The sequence below is a fragment of the Dipteris shenzhenensis genome, chromosome 16 (genome assembly GCF_047967505.1).
Source record: "Dipteris shenzhenensis isolate YYH24624 ecotype China chromosome 16, Dip_SZ_1.0, whole genome shotgun sequence".
NCBI classification, from domain to species: domain Eukaryota; kingdom Viridiplantae; phylum Streptophyta; class Polypodiopsida; order Gleicheniales; family Dipteridaceae; genus Dipteris; species Dipteris shenzhenensis.
The window spans coordinates 34129957-34150990 of record NC_141611.1 but is presented as its reverse complement, the minus strand read 5'-3'; the positions used below and the strand labels follow the sequence as shown (position 1 = coordinate 34150990).

General features: G+C 44.1%; 1 protein-coding gene across 6 annotated transcripts in view; it reads left to right on the top strand.

Moving 5' to 3' along the window:
* Positions 1-20775, top strand: part of LOC147892869 (Leucine-rich repeat protein kinase family protein) — a 48816-nt gene extending 28041 nt beyond the window's left edge. For 3 of the 6 annotated variants that reach the window (XM_087386891.1, XM_087386892.1, XM_087386889.1), the window contains exons 10-14: positions 16142-16307; positions 16392-16616; positions 16743-17096; positions 19624-19725; positions 19814-20774. In XM_087386891.1, coding sequence (XP_087243017.1) covers positions 16142-16307; positions 16392-16616; positions 16743-17096; positions 19624-19725; positions 19814-20212 — 1246 coding nt within the window. In that variant the 3' untranslated portion in view covers positions 20213-20774. Of the gene's footprint in view, positions 1-16141; positions 16308-16391; positions 16617-16742; positions 17097-19623; positions 19726-19813 lie in introns of all 6 variants that reach the window. The other 3 variants (XM_087386893.1, XM_087386890.1, XM_087386894.1) reach the window with 2 other exon arrangements.
* Positions 20776-21034: the final 259 nt, after the last annotated feature.

Sequence of the window (21034 nt, the reverse complement as noted above, 5' to 3'; positions counted from 1 at the left end):
AGCAATCCATTGACTATATGGTCGTTCGATGGTGGGCCACGACAAAGATGAAGGCCTTAGGGACAGCTTTCTAGATATCAAATCATTTTACTTTGCTTTGGATCTCCTTTCGTGGAGGGTTGCATGATAAGTGCTGCATAATGTCATTATTGCTGCACTTTCGAGATAGCCAACCCCTTGCCGTGGTCTTACGCAATGCTTGTTCTTGTTGATTGTAGGTATATCTACAAATATCAATAAACTAGATACTTAAACATTCTATGTCATGAACATAGATAGGTGACCTTATAGGTCTTATACTAGGTAACTAACTTCCAAATTGGTGTTGTTGAACCCACTTGATGAGGGCCAACAATGTAGGCCATTATATGTGATAAGATCATGTATCCTGTCGAAGTTTTCGTCCAAGTTATGGCCTGTTGGTATTGCGATCATTTTTTTAATCTTAAATGGTGCGTTGCCCTATCAGCTAGATTTAGATGCTCGTTTGGGAGAGACTAAAATGAAATTGTTTAGACTTCACAAGAAGTTGTAGCTTGAATGAAGAGATGTTGGACTACTTTTTGATTAGCCTTCTCCTTTAGTGCTAGCCTTCGTCATGGCTGAGTTTGCCCTTCACCTCCGGAGTGACAACATAAACTTAGTACGAAGACTTTGCATAAATGGATGCTCAAGTATGTGTGGGTGTGTGGATTTGTATGTGTGAGAGCATATTTTTATACTATGGTCTATACCCACTGTTGGACGTTGATGATGTCAGTGGGGATGTCATAGTAGCTAGCCCTTGCTATGCGTGATGGAGTTTATGGTTTTCAATCTTACGAGTGACTATCGTGAGATTGAAAGTGCACTATGTTGTGTTTTTAGAGGATGAGGTTGGGAATGTTCTTGGATTTATCTAGGTATATGCTTCTGTTGTATTGGCGAACATGCAAATTTCACCTTGCGAAGTTTTCGTCCAAGTTGCGGCCTGCTGGTATTGCAATAATTTTTTCTATCTTAAATGGTGTGTTGCCCTATTAGCTAGATTTAGATGCTCGTTTTGGAGAGACTAAAATGAAATCGTTTAGACTTCACAAGCAGTTGTAGCTTGAATGAAGAGATGTTGGACTACTTTTTGATTAGCCTTCTCTTTTAGCCTTCGTCGTGGCTGAGTCTGCCCTTCACCTCCGGAGTACTGACAGAAACTTAGTACGAAGACTTTGTATAAATGGATGCTCAAGTATGTGTGGGTGTGTAGATTTATATGTGTGAGAGCATATTTTTATACTATGGTCTACGCCCAGTGTTGGGCGTTGATGACGTCAAGGGGGATGTCATATTAGCTATTCCTTGCTATGCGTGATGGAGTTTATGCTTTTCAATCTTATGAGTGACTATCATGAGACTGAAACTGCACTGTTGTGTTTTTAGAGGATGAGTTTGGAAATGTTTCTGGATTCATCTAGGTATATCCTGGGAAGAGATCCTCACATGGAGGTCATCGGATCCGAATCCACAAGGACTTGGGAGTGATGCCTTACAAATACACGTGGTCATCAGATCCGAATCCACAAGGACTTGGCAGTCATGCCCCACAAATATACCTCCTTGCTGCTCTGGTGGACAGCCAATGGCGAGGTGCTGTTAGCTCCCTGATGCTTGACCTCCTTGCTACTTCTGTCTGCAGCCGATGATGAGGCACATGTCTCCCTTGGTTCCTGTCCTTCTTACTGATATGAGGACCTTTTGTAGATGTTCTGAACCTCCTTGCTGCTGTGTAGGCAGCCCAATCTGAGGCACCAGAGACCCTGAAGACTGAATTAGAACTGCCCCACCCTGGGGCCTTTATATAGGGCCTGGAAGCTCTCAGAAACAGCCGACCAGCCTGCAGACTGGCCGACTTAGTCCTGCAGACACAGGTCTGCACAAATCCTGCGCCTTGTTGCCACATGGCAGCTGTCTGTCCGCTGCAGTTTTCCTGCCTGCCATGAATTGTATTTCTTCTCTAGACTGCTCCTGTACTTGCACAGATCTGTAGGGGTCCTGACAGCCCAAGTTGTCTGTCCTTGCAGGGTCTTCTCTGCTTCAAGCTGCTGTGCCTCTTGCAAGAGGAGAGAGATGGGACACGTTTAGGCTTCAAAGACTAAAATTGTGAGTGAGCCAATAGCGATAAATATACATAAATGGTTGAGTGGTGACGCTAACAAAAGGACAACATAAGGCTTGGCGCTCTAGAGAGGGGAGGGAGGGGAGAGGGGACTTTCTCCTCTTGACACATGGTGCCTTGTTTGTGTAAAGATATAAACCCAATTGTTTATCCTATGGTCAAGCGTGAGCCACTTTGTTTTTTGCTAATGTCCTTGCTCTTCAAAGGGGGAAATCATGGGTTCAAGTTTCCTCAAGTCACATCCATGAAGGAAAATTTTCAAAGAAGGGAATTAGAAAAAAAAAACACATCTGCGAATAGAGGATCATCACTTGCAAGTATCCAGAATAACATAGGACATACGGCCTTGCATTTTGTAAAAATTATATGTAAAATGTTCATCAAGGATTTTTTAACTATTGGAGAAAGAAGCTCAATCAGTATGCAAAATATAAAAAGTTATAATATGTTCTACAAATATCGTGAAACTAAAAAAAATAGCTCGATAAACTTTCCAAGATTTTATATTAATATATAAGTATAGCTTCGATAAAAAATTCATGATGATGATGTGATTTGTGCCTCGTAGGTGTTTAGCTGGTAAGCTAAGAGGTTAACTAGGTCCTCTTAAAGTAAGGCTTCCAACCTCGACCATTGTTTTTGGACAAGGTTAATTATTTAATTAAAGGACAAAAAACCATTCACCCCACACCGGTGTGTCATCTCATTTGGCATAAAAGACATAAATTTCCAAACTCCATAAGTTTTTGCCCATTGCTTCAAATCTGCACCAAATTGGTGTGCAAAACTTGTTCTTAAAGGTGCACTACTCAAAGAGCACATTGGAGCAAATTGGGTTGCTGGATCAGGTGTGATTGATAAATGGCATGATTTTGGGGCTTTGCACTACTCATACACATGTTTCCTTAGTAAGACAGCATCAATGGATGAGTTTAGAGTGCTAGACCCTCATATTGTTTGATGGAAGCAATTTTCACATATGGGAATACCACATTTGTTCAGCCAAGTCATGGTTTCTGTGAGGATCACCAAAACCTTGCCTCATTAGAAGTTTGAGTGAGGAGAGACATCAAATGACGTGAGTGTTGATGTATTGATCATTGGTTGGTTTACCCACATGTACTTTATGTTGTTAAAATATTTATACATGGTATAATACAGGGAACCCTTAAGGAACTTCAGAATGAATGTGAGAAGTCCTCGTGGAGATAGCACAACCTTATTTAGGGTGTAGTATATATTGTATCGTGTTCATTGTTGATAATGTAGAAGGTGTACATTTGATAGCAACCTATTGTGTGCACCTTCTTCCCATGAGTGGGTGTGTGTGCACGCATGCATGCGTGCACGCTGATATATTTCAAGGCATCCAATCTATGGAGTCTAGAGTGTATAATTGTGCTTAAATTGGCATAAGGTTTAGGGATAGGTTGCTTGTGTGGCGAGCTTGTGAAAGTTAAATCATAACCAAGTTTATTGAATTGATGAATCATTAGCCACCAAGTGGTGTGGCTGACTTCTAGAGCCTTCAATGTCAAGTAGCATTGGGCACGAGTTACCCAACTTCACCACGGTACAACCTTAGACGATAACTGGCTAATCATCATACTCTAACTTCTAGACCTATGGCACCACCAAACCCTAAAATGCCTGAACATTTTTACTACAGCCTCCTACAAAACCCACTGTCCCCTCCACAAGCTTAGCACATTTGTCCTAGACGCGCTGCCAAGCAGAATGTATTCAGCCTTCCTAAACACTAATGCTTCTACACTTCACATACTCAAGAGTAGCCCCCATTACCCAATGCACACATGGACAAGGCATGAGGGACTTTGAGGGGCTCAATTCGTATGTTCAAACTTCCTTGCATATCTACATGACGACTTATCTAAGGTCCAATTATCTCATGCAGGAAGAACTGCTTGACATTAGGCTCAATCTTAACACACTTGATAATATTTATCTCATGCAGGAAGAACTGCTTGGCATTAGGCTCAATCTTAACACACTTACTAATATTTATCTAGTTTAATCCTTGTGTTTAACCTTCTTCCCTAGCATAAGTGTGGTTTCTTTCCACGGTGAGTCTCAATTTACTGAGTGAGAACTGCTGAATGCCCATTCAAGGTAATCATGGTGTGGTACTCAGTTGGAGAAATCTAGGCTTGTACCCTAGCACCTTGATACTTGGCTAGACCTTCACACAATGGAGGAACGGAGGACCAATAGAAGAATCTTGAACCAGCGGGGAACAGAGATATACATCCAACTTCAAGAAATGTATTTCACAAGAATGAACTCACAAACACTGAGATCTGGAGTAGTAGACAGCAGTAGAACAGCCAAAATAACTCAGTATATTACTTAAAACATATGCCAAAATAGGCCAAGTTGATGCTCCCCCTGAGATCACTATCACTTGCAGCAAATGGCTGCCTGTAGATGCATAGTGGAGGACTCCTTCACTGCTCCTAACTCTGCTCTGCATTCCATAATTGGCGTCGCTGTAGTCTCGCTGTAAGTGTCTTGCAAGTCCCCAAATGGGACCATATATAGGGGAGGTGCTGATTTGCAGATCTGGCCGACTGGCCTAGATCTCAGAGAGTGGATGGTCTATAAAATTACTGACTAGGTCTGTGAGATTCAGACCCACAGACTGCCCTGATCTTGCAGACTGTTGCAGGGCTATATATGCCCCGCAATCCCATTCGTTTGGGCCCTTAGCTGGCTCCAATCTGCCCCAGCCTTGGCCCTATATGGCCACCATTTCCATATGGACTGATCATCCTCTGTATTAGATCCATTCTCCACTGCAGATCTGTAAGCCTCTCCTTGTGGATCTTACTCCCATCTCCTGCAGCGAATCTCCACCTCCTTTCATATGCTGCAGCCTCTGCTGCCCACGTAATGGCCTTCTTTCTGCCCATGTCTCGTAGATGAAAGAGGGTGTGTGCGCTGAGAAGACCTTGGCGCTGGGGATCTCCAGAGATTACGAGCTGCTGTTCGACTCGCAAGATGAAATGAAAGCTCTTGAGAGTGTCTAAGTAAATCCACTTGCTTGTTGAAGGAATGTAGAAATTAAATCTGTAGCCTTAGATGGAACTCTGTGTGTGTGTGTGTGTGGTCCTGCGCTTCTGCTCAGCTGTTGCTTGAGGTCTCTCCAGCTCCAGCTTTGGGTTGTGCAAGCCACTGGTCATGCCACCTTCCGCTTCAGGTTGCGTCAGCACTAGTTCCAGCTTCGGGTCTATCTGGAAAGCCAGTCCCTGCAGGTTGTGCCAGTCTCTAGCTCCTTTTTTAAAGTTCCTAGGCCCTTAGCAGCCCTGAAGCACACTGGAGTCTGGAGCTGAGACTTCAGGACATGGAGGGTACGGGTAAGCAGAACAATGAAAGATGCAGTGCAGAAATGCGTTGCCTCTCCCTCAGCCCAAGCTATGTCCACCTTGAATGAAAGTCACTACATAGGTCCATCGGATCCAGGAGAAGGAGCAGCAGGGAAGGCAGGACACCTCACGGGAGCTTGCCTCCACGGTTAAGAAGATGGTTACTTCAGAGATAACATCCATCAGAAAGAAAGAAAGAAAGAGAGTTTATTAAAGTCTTCGGAAGACCCACCTGTCTTTGTGATTGAAGTAGACGCTCGCGGTACCTGACTGCCTCATGGATGAAAGCCACCAAGCATCTTTGGTCTAGATAAGAGACAACACCCCAGAATTGTCTCTGAAGAGGTAGTAGAAGCGTCCTCGGATATCATAGTATACTGAAAATGAAATGCTCCTTAGACTCGACCTCCTATATGTCACATAATGTGCATATGCGCCTCTCTCGGGGTAGACCCTCTGCCCTGCCACTCTCAATGCGCAGTCTATGTGAAGAGACCCGAAACTGTCCAGTAGAGATCCTTAGTGAGTGGGGTAAGTGGATCTGTGTATATTTTGGTGGGTCAATGAAACCCTCCTCTGTGATATGTAAACATTGATCCCTGTAGAAGCTGAGCTTCACTAGAAGCTTGCTCGGTCCCAATCAGGTCCGGAATGTGTGTAGCTATAAAAGATCCTCGCAGATGACCTGGTTGATCTCATGTGACAAGAGAGGAGAGAATGGCACGTCAATGGTGTACTGGAAGGGAGGGAGTCTATCCATGGGGAGCCCAAGTCGCTCAAACCATCTCTCTGTGCGTGCATACGAGCATCTTTGGTCACTAGCTGGTGATAGTGCCATAGAAGAGGACAATGCTAGCCATTGTAATCTGTTGCGTCCAGAAGTGCAATCCCTGTATCTCTGACCCAGTATAGGTAGGTGATAACCTGAAATATTGCATCTAGCTATAGTGGGGATGATCCAAACTTAGCTTGAATGATCTTGTGAGGGATGGACGGCTCATCGCGGATCATCCGCGATAGCATGAGAACCTGTAGCTACTCCATACGAGCTCACTCTATATTTGATAGATCCGGCCCCCAACAAGGACTACCGTACATCCTCGTTGGACGGACCAAGGAGTCAAACATCAATCCTTTGGTCTGTGGATCTTGAAAGTGTGAGGGGAAGCACTGTCTCTCTAATTTGGCCAATGAAGTGTGTAAGAAATCCTAGATTTACTATATTTAGAAATGTGCTAAGGAACAGAAAGGAGACTGAGATAGTAGAGAACAAGGAATAATTGTATTGCTTGAATGTCTATAGTGTATCTGTTGTGTGTCATCCATACAATTGGGCCTGTCTTATATAGAGTGTGAAGAGTCACACATGAAAAGTTGTGTACTCCAAAGTGTATGTGCATGAAGAGGTGTGTACCCCTTGTGAAGGGTGTGACCCTTGATGAGAGGGTACATTACAATAGAAATGTCTTGCAATAGAATGTCTCTTGTGAAGGGTTGTGCCTCATAGGAAGTGTCCCGTCGAAAGGGCATACCCTTCCACAAGTGTCCATTCATCAAACCATCCATAAGTCTAGATATAGAGAAAGGAATACGTCACAGATCGTGACATCCCGTCCCACTCAAAATAAGACCCTGGTGGAGATAATGAACTGATGTAGAAAATATCACTGTAAATTCTGAAAATACTGCTGTAAAATGTTAGGGTATTGCTGTAAGTCTTCATCAGATTGCCAAGTAGCGTCGGAGTCGTCCAGATCTCGCCAAAGAACAAGGAATTCTGTGATAAGTCGATGTCGAGTCTCTCGCTGTCGATGGTCCAGAATACACTCAGGAATAAGGAGAACATAATCGTCTTCAATTTCTGGGACATAATCACCTGCAGGAGAAACTGCTTCATCGCCTGGAATGTACGTCTTTAGCCAAGAAACATGAAATGTCGGATGGATTTTACCCCATGATGGGGTAATTCCAATTTGTAACTTAAAGGTGAATTTTTCTTGACGATCCGGAAAGGTCCATACTATCTTGGTCGCAACTTAGGAAACACAGACTTAACCGTCTTATAGCGATGTGGGGCTATAAATAATAGCACCATGTCACCAGTGTTAAATTCTAGGTGACGTCTCTGTTTGTTAGTAGACCGTTGATACTGCTCTTGCGCTTTTCGCATATGATCCCTGACTTGGAGTAGAATGTCTTGCATTTCTTGAAGCAGTTGATCAGCTAGGGCCACTCGATGTTGAAGTACAAAATTCGTTGGCACAATCGGAGTGTGTCCATAAGCTGCTTGGAATGGAGTCATGCTGATGGCACTATGGAAAGAGTTATTATAAGCAAACTCAAGGAGTGGTAGATACTCTTCCCAAGCTGCTAGGCGTGACTGAATATAATGTCGAAGCATTTCTTCCAGAACTTGGTTGACTCTTTCAGTCTGGCCATCTGATTTTGGGTGTAGGCTGAACTGAACAATAGAGTTGTACCCAAAGATTCGAACAGTGAAATCCAAAAGTGACTGGTAAACTTAGGATCTCTGTCGGATATGATATTCTTGGGCAATCCATGGTGTCGGAAGATGTGTTGTATGAAGAGTTTGGTGATGTCCGGAGCTTGTGCCCTGCTTTTGCAAGCAACAAAGTGTGCCATTTTGGACAATCGATCAACAATTACCATAATCTGAGTGTTACCTCTGGAGGATCGTGGTAGTGTTGTAATGAAATCCATGGAAATACTTTCCCACCTTTCAGTTGGAACTGGAAGAGGCTGAAGAAGTCCTGCTGGAAGTCGTCGGCTTGCTTTCATTTGTTGACAAGATAAGCAAGATGTAACCATTTTGATGACGTCGCTTTTCATCTGAGGCCAGTAGTATGTTGCACTGAGTAACCGATAAGTCTTGTTGATGCTTGGATGGGCAGCATAAGGAACTACATGATGCTCTTTTAACAAAAGACGTCGAACATCCTTGTCATGTGGTACACAGACACGATCTTGATAATACAGAAGGTCGTCCGTATAAGAATAGGATGAGAAAATCTTCTGTTCGGAAGTCGAAGGGTGATCTTTTGAAAGAACTTGTACTGGTGTGCTGAAGTCTTTATCATTGAAATACTTCCCTTTGAATGAATTGGGAACATCCACAGATAATGTAGAGATTACCATAGCTGATGCTAGAGGTAACCTGTTGAGAGCATCTGCAACTACATTGCGTAGTCCTGGAATGTACTCAATGGTCATGTGAAAGTTGGCCAGAAACTCAACCCAGCGTGCTTGTCGAGCGTTCATGACTGGCTGAGTAAAGATATACTTTAAAGAGTGATGGTCTGTCTTGACCACAGAGTCGGCTCCCATATAATGTTTCCAAGAGCGATAAGCATGTACAACGGCAAGAAACTCCTTATCATAAACCGGGTATCGGGTTTGGATATCGGAATGTTTATGGCTGTCAAAATCAATAACTCTGCCTTCTTGCATCAAGACTGCTCTTGTAGCGATGTCGGAAGCGTCGGTCATGACCTCAAATGGAAGGTTTGGGTCAGCAATAGCCATAAGTGGTGTGGTAGTGAGTGCTTGCTTGAGTTGTTGGAAACTATACTCTGTTTCAGGAAGCCACTGAAAAACTGCTGTGCTTTTCAATAATTCAGACATATGAGCTGCGATTTCAGAAAACTGATAGACCTTTGTATGGTAGAAGTTTGCCAATCCGAGAAAAGAGCGGACATCATGAACATTCTTAGGAGTAGGCCAGTTTCGGATTACCTCGACCTTCTTGGGATCCACAGAGATGCCTTGAGCTGAAATAACATGTCCCAAATATTCGAGTTGGGTTTTGAAGAACTCACTCTTCTCAATGTTGATGTAGAGAGAATTTGCGCGGAGAACTTCAAAAACTTGGTGAAGATGTTGTTTGTGCTCATGTGGGGATCTGCTGAAAACGAGGATGTCATCGAGGTAAACGATGACAAACTTATCGAGGAAAGGCCTGAAGATGTCGTTCATTAGTGTCATGAATGTGGCCGGGGCATTGTTTAACCCAAAAGGCATGACCAAACATTCATAGTGTCCATACTTTGTTCGAAAAGCTGTCTTATACTCATCGCCTTCTCGTATGAGAATTTGATGATAACCTGAACGAAGATCAATCTTTGAGAATTGTGTTCATTAGTGTCATGAATGTGGCCGGGGCATTGTTTAACCCAAAAGGCATGACCAAACATTCATAGTGTCCATACTTTGTTCGAAAAGCTGTCTTATACTCATCGCCTTCTCGTATGCGAATTTGATGATAACCTGAACGAAGATCAATCTTTGAGATCAATCAATAGAGTTGATCGAAGAGGTCATCGATGCGAGGCAATGGATACTTGTTTTTTATAGTGAGCTTGTTGAGGACTCGGTAGTCGATGCAGAGGCGCATTGACTTATTCTTTTTTTCCACAAGTAGTACAGGAGATCAGAAGGGGCTGCGACTGGGCCGAATGTGACCTTTGTCGAGTAGTTCGGTGACCTGTCTTTGGATTTCTTCATTTTGAGTATAAGAAACCCGATAAGGAGGTTTCGACGGTGGATTACTGTCGGGAATAAGTTCAATTGGGTGATCCACTGGTCGTCGAGGTGGTAACTGCTTTGGCAATTCTTGTGGAAAAATATCCAGGTAAGGCTGAAAAAAAGTTGGTTGAGGTATTCAGGAGGATCCTTTGTTGGTGTCTCCTCGACTGCCGTAACCAACAGAAGTGAAGTCTTTACTTGGCGTTTACGAACCCACTTCTTTACTTGTAGGGCAGAGGCAACTGGGGTTGAAGGAGAGTCCCTAGAACCAGTTAGCTCAATAAGTTTTCCCTGGTGGACAAACTGGATAGTATGGCTGCGAAAGCTGATTGATGGATCATAGTCGTAGAGCCATTGTTGTCCGAGTATGACATCGTACCGAGAAAGAGGCATGATGTCGAAGTTCAACTTGTCCGTATAATGTTGGATGCGAAAAGACAAGTTTTTGATCCTGGTGTTGCACAAGAAAGTAGTTCCATTTGCGAGTTCAATCTGATAGTCCATGAGACTAGGACTGGTGGTCAACCGAAGTTTGTCGACCATAGAACTAGCTAGGAAGTTATGAGAGCAGCCACTGTCGATGAGGATAGTGATCGTTGTTCCACGAATCGATCCTTGAACACAAAGTACTTGAGTGGTCAGGGAAGGTTCGGGGTTGCTGGCAAGGCTCAGGTGGATGGTATTCGCCATTCGAACAGCTTTGCCTTTCTTGTCTTGTGCTGGGGTAGCATCTTCTCTTTGGGAACTGCTAGGTTCCATATTGGAATTTTGCTTTGGTTGCTTGGGACAATCGAACCATCTATGGTCGCCTGTACAGATGGTACAAAGTCCTTTTGTGCTGGAGTTGTTCTTCTTGTCAGTGGCTGCACCTTTATGTTGGGGATGTCGGTAATGACTTTGTGAAAAAGAAGAGGCGCGATCCTTGGAGGAGTGCTTCTGTTGGAATCCAGCATATGATTTCTGAGACTTCTGGGGATCTTGAGACTGTCGTTGACCTTGATTACCGGATTTTTTTCGAAACTTGGTGTTATCTTGAGGGCGAGCACCTTTGGCCATAGTAGAGTTCTGTGTGCGATTAGCACTCTGCTTCCCAGTGTTTTGGAAATCTGTTATGTGCTTTGCATAAGCAATAGCGCCAGTTGTGGTGGTGATGTTTGCTTTAAGGACATCAATGCGTAACGAGGGATTTAGGCCTGAGATGAAAGCATGAAGGTGATCATCCTCAGTTAAACCATCAATCTCCAGCACCAATGTGGTGAACTGAGAGATGTAGGAAGACAGGGAGCCTGTTTGCTCCAACTGTCGGAGTTTTGAATGTGCTTGGAAGTCCGCATTGGCAGGTATGAACTGCTTACGGAGCACGTGTTCAAAACGTTCCCATGTTAATACACTTTTGCCGTCCTTTAAGTGTCTTTGCCACCATAGAAAAGCTGTATCCTTGAGGAGGGAGGCTGCCAAGGCGATCTTTTTGCCTTTAGTGAGGTCAACAGTATCAAAATACATGCGTATTTTTGCGAGCCATTGGTCAACTGTTCGGCGATTGCGTTGACCAGTGTAGGCTTCCGGAAGTTTGATGTCAAGTCTTTTAGTTTTGGAAGCTTGAAGTAAACGGTAGAGGGCACGTAGTTCAGTGTTTTCTACCTCTGGTGGGAATGAATCCGCATAGTCATCTGGTTGCGTCACGTCATCCTCTGTATGTGTGGTACTGCGAGAATCTTGAATTTGTTGAACTTTCTGGACCAAGTCGGAGATGCTGTACTGAAGCTGGGAAATTTGAAGTTGCAGTAGTGTTTCGCCTTGTACGTTGACTTCAGGGGTCTTTTTTGGACTTGAGTCTTTGATCTCTGGAGAGGCTTCACGCGAGCGTTGCGACATATCGGAGATCCCTGTGAGAAAAGCGCGAACTTGCGCTCTTGTTTGTACCATTCCTGGAAGAAGATTCGGGCTGCTTCCTGAGGTTGCTCATGTTGGAGGGAGCAGGCGAGGCAGGATGGAACCACCCGTGGAAGTCTGGTAAAGGAGGTCTTGTCTGAGGTAACACTGGTGATGCCGAAAGTGGTGTTACTGCTCATGAGAGGACAGGAGTAGGTTGCAGAGTCCATGGATATGAGGAGGGATAAGGAGCTGCTGTCGGAAGTGGAGGATATCCAGGAGAAGGAGTGCCTTCGGAGTGTAAATACTGTCTTGGGGAAGGTACAACCTGTATAGGAGGATATCTGGGAGCTGAAGGAGGTGGAGAGTACCCTGGAGATGCTGAAGGTGAGGGGTAAAATTCTCTCCAAAGATGGACAGCTAACTCTTGAGGAATATCGGGTTCTGGGTATCTTCGTGTCTCGTGGAACACAACCTGGACTGTGCTGAGGAAGTAATGTAACTGAGGTGCCTCACGCAGAAGATATAGGATGTGGTCCAAATCACTAGGAGGGCACGTGACACAGAAGACCCACGATGCAAAAGCTCCGAAATGGGCTGGTTGTGCAATCTGAACACGATATTATGTGATAGATGATGCCTGAGGTGTCCTTGAAAGGCCGGGTGAATTACCAGGGGTTTCCATGCTTTAAGGGAGCGTCTTTCATTTGCTGTAATTTGATAATGACAAGAGAATCCTTAAAAGCAGAATGGAAAGACTCCACCTGGCAATGATTTAATCTGCCAAATTGTTGCGTAGAAGAGGCCTGCAGATTTCTGTCCGGAGGTCCATGTTGCAATTGGTGGCGAGGAGCAGATCTGGGCTTGGCATTTAATAGGCTGTCTTCATCGTGATAGGAGGCTGAAACTGCTGCTGATCTGGCAGGAAAAAGGTGGCGAAACAAGGAGAGCAGGCTATCAATGGCGCAAACTGGTTGCAGGCTGATTTGCGACAGAATGGCTGGTTGGCGCTGTGCTCACGCTGCAGGCTGGCAAGGAACAGGGCCGAAAAACCAGCGGGGCTGCAAATGGCAAGGTGGCTGGCAGCAAAATGGCGAGGGCTGGCAGCGAAAATGGCGAGGCAAGGCTGGCAGCGAAATGGCGCGGGCTGGCAGCGAAATGGCGAGGCAGGGCTGGCAGCGAACGGCGCGGGCTGGCAGCGAAATGGCGAGACAAGGCTGGCAGCGAACCGGCGCGGGCTGGCAGCGAAATGGCGAGAGGCAGGGGCTGCATATGGCGAGGAAAGAGGGCAGATCTTGCGTGACCAGATTCCGTACGATGGAGGCGAGCCTACGTGACAAATCCATACGGGCGTCAAAGGGTGCGTCCCTTTTTCGTTTGTGGCTGCCTAGGTTGGGTGGTTGCCCAAAAACTAAAGGGTGGGTTTATTTAATCCTAGGGTAGCTAGGGTAAACCTAAGGTTTGGGGCTGGGTTTTCCATTTTAACCCCTCTAGGTACCCTTTTATAAGTGCTTGGTGCCTAAAAGGTGTGCCTATTCGAAGGGGTGTGACCCTTGGAATAGGTGCACCTTTTCATGAAGGGGTGTGTCCCTGTTTTTAAAAGGGGTGTCCCTACATGAATAGGTGTGTCCTTTTGTCCACGATGGGGTGTGTCCCTTGGGTGAGGAGTCCAGACTCTTCATCACAAGGTGTGTCCGATGGTGGAAAAGGTGCGTCCCTTGGTTTTGGGACAGCCCAAGCACCTGAAAAGACACGATTTTTGTCGTGTCCATTCACATCAACTCGTGATGTGTGGGAGATGGAGAGGCCATAGATGACTTTAGGCAGGGTTGGCGCGAAAAATTTTTACGCTCGTCCTCTCCATCTCTTCCATGCACAATGTGCACGGATATCCTTCTAGCGGAAAAGATGTATCAGATCAGTGCTAGAAGGTGGGGGGCATTTCCTACAGGCAGGAGCGAATTTTGCTATGATACCACTGTAAGAAATCCTAGATTTACTATATTTAGAAATGTGCTAAGGAACAGAAAGGAGACTGAGATAGCAGAGAACAAGGAATAATTGTATTGCTTGAATGTCTATAGTGTATCTGTTGTGTGTCATCCATACAATTGGACCTATCTTATATAGAGAGTGAAGAGTCACACATGAAAAGGTGTGTACTCCAAAGTGTATGTGCATGAAGAGGTGTGTACCCCTTGTGAAGGGTGTGACCCTTGATGAGAGGGTACATTACAATAGAAATGTCTCTTCAATAGAATGTCTCTTGTGAAGGGTTGTGCCTCATAGGAAGTGTCCCGTCGAAAGGGCAAAGGTTATGCCTCATAGGAAGTGTCCCGTCGAAAGGGCATACCCTTCCACAAGTGTCCATTCATCAAACCATCCATAAGTGTAGATATAGAGAAAGGAATACGTCACAGATTGAGACAAAGTGTATCCCCTCAGGCGGGCATGCATCGCGGGTCTCATAGTGAAGATAGGTCCAAAGAAGACAACCCCAAGGTACGTATATGACGAAACAATCTCAATAGGCGACCCGTCAAATGTGAAGTGCTCTCGGTGCATAACGGCTCGAGATGTATTGAAGATCATGACCTTGGTTATACCAAGGTTGACCTTCAAATCATGGGACTCACAAAAGGACTGTAGTGCATCAAGGTGTCTCTGGAGGGCCTCTGCTGATGAAGAGAAAAGTGCCACGTCATCTGCATATAGCAATCCGGATCAACGTGCTATCTAGAGAGCATCCATCCCCCCCCCCCCCCCTGCGTCTGCATAATTGTCTAAGCTCGTCAATGTAGAGGCCAAACAAGGTGGGTGATAAAGGACATCCTTGTTTGACCCTAGTAGTGCTCATGATCTCATTTGTCCACCTTGACCCTGCCTGGACTCTGCCTGAGACTCTCGTAAATTGCCACGACGGCCCGAATGATCTCCCTGTCATACCCCAAATCCTGTAGCAGTAGTGGACAATGAGGTAGCTGACAAATCAGCCTTGAGCTGAAGGAGAAACACAACCTGCACATCTGGGGCCTTCCAAAATGGAGGAAGATGGAACACACTTTCAAGGATAATCTTGCAGTTATTGAGCAAGCAATGCCTATGCTAACATGGAACATGGACACAGCTGATATATTCCAACGCACCCTAGAGAGGATAGCAACTAAAGAAGCAAGGTTGCATATTCGTTGTCAAAGCTAGACTTTTGAAAGGTACAAACTTATGGATAGTAGATATCTAACTCCTCACCAATTAGAGTCAAATGCGTCTGAGCTTCAAAAAGTCAAGGATGCTCGCAGAAATGGTAAATGGTCTAAAAGACTCTCGTTCTAATACTGATGTATGTTCCTCCTTTATGGAGTCTTGATGGCATTAAATCTCAATAAGCTGAGTTGAATTTTGCTCGCTCCCTTGTCTAGGCTTTATGCAATCCCAGCTGGTGCTCTAATGTTATAGCTACCTTGGGTCCCATAGAGTCTTTTTGGTCTTCAAAGTTCTGCAGAGATTAATATATTCTTCAAAGTTCTCCTTTAGTGCTAGCCTTCTTTATGGCTGAGTCTGTCCTTCACCTCAGGAGTGCCGACAGAAACTCTATAGGAAGACTTTGTATAAATGAATGCTCAAGTATGTGTGAGAGCATATGTTTATACTATGGTCTACACCCACCCACTGTTGGGTGCTGGTGACGTTGGTGGGATGTCATAGTAACTAGTCCCTGCTATGTGTGATGGAGTTTATGGTTTTCAACCTTATGAGTGACTATCATGAGATTGAAACTGCACTATATTGTGTTTTTAGAGAATGAGTTTGGGCATGTTCTTGGACTCACCTAGGTCTCTCTCTCTCTCTCTCTCTCTCTCCGTTAGTCTACTTGCACAGCACTTACTTTTAAATCAATCCTTGTCCCTGTGCATTTCCTGCGAGGATGATTCTATGCTTTATTTTTATGTCTGTCAACTTGTTGATAACAGGGAATCTTTGTTATATTAATTTCGAAGCCTTTCAGTGTTGAAGGTTGGAGTGCACGGACATTTAAATTCACAGTGAGCCTATGACATGCAGAGTAGAAGCCCCCCCCCTCCCCCCCCCTTTTCAAGGACTTTGCAAGAAGTTATCGTTCGATTCTCTGAAGCATGAATTAGCAGATTGTTGGAGTACACCATGTATTTAACTTCTTTTGCGTCTGTCCTATTAGGTATGTTCCTTTCATACGATTTCAGCTGCCCTCTTTGGAGACGGAAGAATTATCATTGGTCCAAAGGGAAGAAATTCTTCCTGTACTTCATGAAGAGATAGGGCGCGGTGCTTCTGGATCCATTGTGCGAAGGTGCTCACTGGGATCTCTTAATGCGGCTGCAAAGGTACTGGTTAACTGTAATGTGGGAGGTTAAGAAGCCTGTTGCACAATGTTTTCATCAGTACTGACAGGCTGGCCATTTTTCTAGGTACATGTATTTGATCAGGCAAGTGAGGCACTGTACAAAGAGGCGGTGAGCAGGTGCTTGAGTGAGCTGCGAATCCTTTGCAGCCTAGGGGAACATCCTCATATAGTTTCTTTTTATGGTCATCAGTTTAGCTCTACTTCAATGGATTCTCTTAACTCCAAGCAAGGAACTGAAGCTCTTCAATTCATGATATTCATGGATTATGTTCAAGGTTGTTCATTAGAGGTATAAAACTGCTCTCTAAAACGCTTGTGCATGAGAGGTTACTGTCTTTATGACGTTTCGTCAGTGAAAGCAGGCAGTACTGGCTTTATACTGTTGTAACTCGTCATGTTCTGTGCTATCTTGCAGAATGTTTTGTCTAGATATGCGAAGGAAGGCAGGTCACACATGCCTGCAAAGGAGGCTGCTTATGTTGCAAAAGCTGTTGCACATGCCTTATCATTTGTTCATGCCAAAGGAATTGTACACCGGGATATCAAAAGTAGTAATGTGTTAGTGCACATTGAAGGTGACCGGGGAGATGGCACACCTTCAGTGAAGCTTTGTGACTTTGACAGTGCGGTTCCTCTTTCATCCTCATCTTCCCATAGTTGCTATTTGGCCCATCGCGGTGTTCCACCTGTGGAAGTGTGTGTTGGTACACCCCGTTGGATGGCGCCAGAGGTATTTCGGGCAATGTATAGGCGGCATCCTTATGGACTGGTAAGTTGAATTTCTGCATTTGTATGACATTAACCTGGCTCTGATACCAACTATTGAAAATGGGAGAGGGTGAGAGGCACATGATTGGAGACAAGAGCTGAGGCACAATAGCTGATGTTGATAGTTGATCAATTCGTAGCAAGTACATGGCCTCATTTATAGGCTGGGCAAGCCTTATCTTCCCACACTGATACCTCATAGATGAGGTCACACACAAGAGAATCTAGATCCTGTAATCTAGGGGAGGAATCACACCTACCGCATGAGGTGGCACAAGTGGCCTCAAGACTCTTCACACTCACACAACTATAGGACACTCCTAGGACTCTAGGACCACGCACACTAGGACCACACACACTAGGACTCCGATTCCAACACACACGCAGTGTGGCATGCGCCTGTTCATGGAACTTTCTTATATGTTTAGGGGGCCCAAACATCAAATGGGTTTGAAACCAATACTAAAATCTAAGAACACTTAATTTCTGTAGTTTCACAGGATAATTGAGCAATATGGGTTTTCTCTCATGACAATTCATATAACAGTGTCGTAACAGACAGAGTAACAACTCCACTTAAAATGTAGCATGAATCATTCTAAGAGCATGGGTCATGCATCTCCATCCTGTCATTATCATCCCTGTGCCCCCTCTTTTAGTTGCAATTCTCATGCTTCTTTTTTAGCCTCTCTGTCAAACTTTTTACTTTACCAAATCAACACAAGGAAACCTTTTTTTGGGGGGGGGGAGAGGGGTTCTCATGTGAAATACGAATTAAAATCCAAGGACACTATATAATTGAGCATTAGGCTGGTTCTCTGTCAAAGGATTCATTTAACTCAGTGTCCTACCAGACAGCTTAACAGCTCCCTCAAAATGTAGCATGAATAGCATCTGAAATCAGGAGGCAGTGGGTCATGCATCTCCATCCAATGATCATCATCCTCGTGCTCCCTTCCTTTTAATTGCAATTCTCATGCTTTTTTTTGAGTTCAGTAGTTGAGTTTGTCTTGCAACCGGTTTCACTTTGTATCTGAGTACCTTGTGAAACCTGTCGTGTTTTTTTCCCCTCAAGGACACCGTAAACATATCTTGTCCTAAAAACCTTAAACATATCTTGTCCCGAAAAGCTGCATCTCTTGAGAGTATATTGTACCTTTCCAGCAATGACCAGCAGTTGGAGAGTTAAAAGGACCAAAATTCCCTAAAGCGACCTTGCCTGTCTAGGGCTGGGACATGCTATAAAAGACTGTGTCTTTTAGCTCCAGAAGAGGTGCCCCTGAGATGCAACATGGTCATTCAGATTAAAGTCACTGCGGCCCTCGAAGGGGAAGTTGAGTAAGCTTGCACGATCTCTAAGTCCCTGTAGAAGATACCACCATTATTTTTCTTGCGGAAATTCACGTCAGCATACCATATGGTGCTGGGAGCGCCTACCGAATAAAGGCCTTGTTCTAGAGGTTAAGATAGCATGTGCAATAGTCCATGTGTACAGACTTGGGCTCCTAGGTTACCTGGTATGGTGAAGGAGCATCTTGACCATTTGCAAACACAGTACATCTGCTTTCATCGAGTTCCGTGATGTAATCCCACCTCTTTCATAGGAGCTGTTCCTCGCCAACCACCTATGGCACTTTTGGATGTTTTGTTTGGCCTCCATATCTGGTTGTGGCTCTTGATAACTGCAAACTTCTCCTCAGAATCTCGATATTCATCTCATTGCAGTTCCTATAGAGCTGCCTGATCTCATTTGCCTCTCCTTTCCCTGACCTTCAAAGGTCATCAGACGCAGGTCTTTTGTGCGTTGGAGTCTGGCCTCCTCTTGCTTCTACCTTTCCGTTTGCTAAATAGTGCATTGTATGGTCAATTCATAGACAAGCTCTTTTCACAGTGTGCCTTTGAACGTGCATGTTTATATGTAATTTCGTACTGGTAAGTTAAGATAATTGAATGCTGAGATAGGTTTCATGTTGTACAGTTGTTAAAGGCCTGGTATTGATGGAACTGCCTTATAGCAGCAGACAGGATATTAAATCATGGAGGATAATATATTACATATACAATATCAAGATGAGGGATGAAACAAGGGAAATTGGAAAAACTAAAGAATGTCATGAACAAATAATGGTAAATCATATGTCCGTACATTTCAATGTATATTGGAAGCCCTAGAAATTAGTAAGCACCGAGCATTCCTTGGCTTCAGGTGTGTTGTCTCAATAGTCCATTCGCATCAGGAATCAGATTTATGGTCTTTGACCAAAGAAGGCTGTGGTTAAATAGGATTAATTGGCAGAGTTTTTGGGCTCCGAGTGTCTGCCTTTTAAACCATCTTGCATTCTTCTGGGTGTCAATTTAAGCCATCACTCTCTCTCTCTCTCCCCCCCCCCTACCCAGCAGCTGGGCCCGAGCTGCACTCTTCCCCATTTTTCTTTTCTAAAATTAAAAAAAATGAATTGGTTGATGTTTATAGCTTTTGCTGTCTCAATAAAGTACCCTGTGCATTCATAATCTTATCTCCTGAGCAGGAAGCAGATATATGGTCTTTTGGTTGTTTGCTCCTGGAGATGCTGACTCTTCAAGTTCCTTATGCTGGACTTCCTGAAGCTCAGATTCACTCTCATATTCAGGTTCGTTCATGAGACCCCTTCCAGAGCTCATCCATTCTAATTGTCAGGTTTTAGCACGTTCTGTGACTGCTTTACTTATTGTTTGTAGCAGAGGGGACGACGACCTCAGCTGCCCAATGAAATTAAGAAGCTGGCTACTGAGACCACTTCTAAAGGAGATGAGACGAAAAACATGTGTGTTGTGTCCAATCAGGAACTGAAAATCATTAATGTGCTAGTAAGGTTATTCAAGTCTTGTACAGAGTCCTCGCCTGAGAACCGGCCAACAGCTCTTGAAGTATACAAGGATCTATCGATGATATTGGACGCCAACCAAATCGATGCAGGACAGAAGAATTTGGAAACAGAAATTTTGGAAGTGACAACCACTGTAAGCCCAATCAAGGGCTCTCATCTTGAAAGCAGTATTGCGGGCCTTGATGCTGACAAAAAGCATGAGGATACACAAAAAAGTCATGAATCTTTTGTGGAAGGAGAAAAGAATTAATGTTATTTTTTAAAGATGACGCCTTATCAAGTATTCTTTTCACACAGTGCCAAGTATCCTAATATTTGGGAACTACTTGAGAAAGCTGGTGTCCAAACGAGACTGTGTCTCCAATTTGCACTTTTTCGTGATCGACTGATCCCAGAAATTTACACCTTGATGGGTGCATAGACTTTTAAAGACATACATGTGACCTGTAACTGCCTATTGGGCCATAGGGATTTCATACCCTGCTATTTATGATGGCGTCATCCAGACAATTATAAGTACCCTTTCCATGAAACCATGACTTGAGATGTTTTTTTCCAAGGTTGAGATGTTAATCAAAACTTGAGAAAGTGGCCATGCTTGATAGGATACGTTCATCTCTTAGTGGGCATAGATATGTCAGGAGCAGTCAAACTCTCTAAAGGAACCTCAATATCCAGGGTGGATTCCCCCCTACAGTTTTTTCAAATTTTTATGTACAACGAACATTTTAGAGGCCCTTATATCTGCTTGTATTAAATGTAGTCCATTGGAAGGCTGCGTTTGAAATAGTATTCTTTGTTGTAATACTGATACATTTATTAGGGTAATAATTAAGGCTTCCATATAATGCCAATGGCATTGCATGCTTTTCTATGGTTTCAGTTTTGCCAGTCTTGTTGAGGGAACAAGTGCATTTATATAGAGCATGTATCTGTCACCTAGCTGAGGTGCAGTAACGTGCAAAAGAAGCAAAAATACTGCCCAGTGTATTAGTGGTAGAAGCAATTGTTCATGCCATATCAGTAATGTGAGAATGGTTAAAACAGAAATACTGAATGACTTAACGCCTTG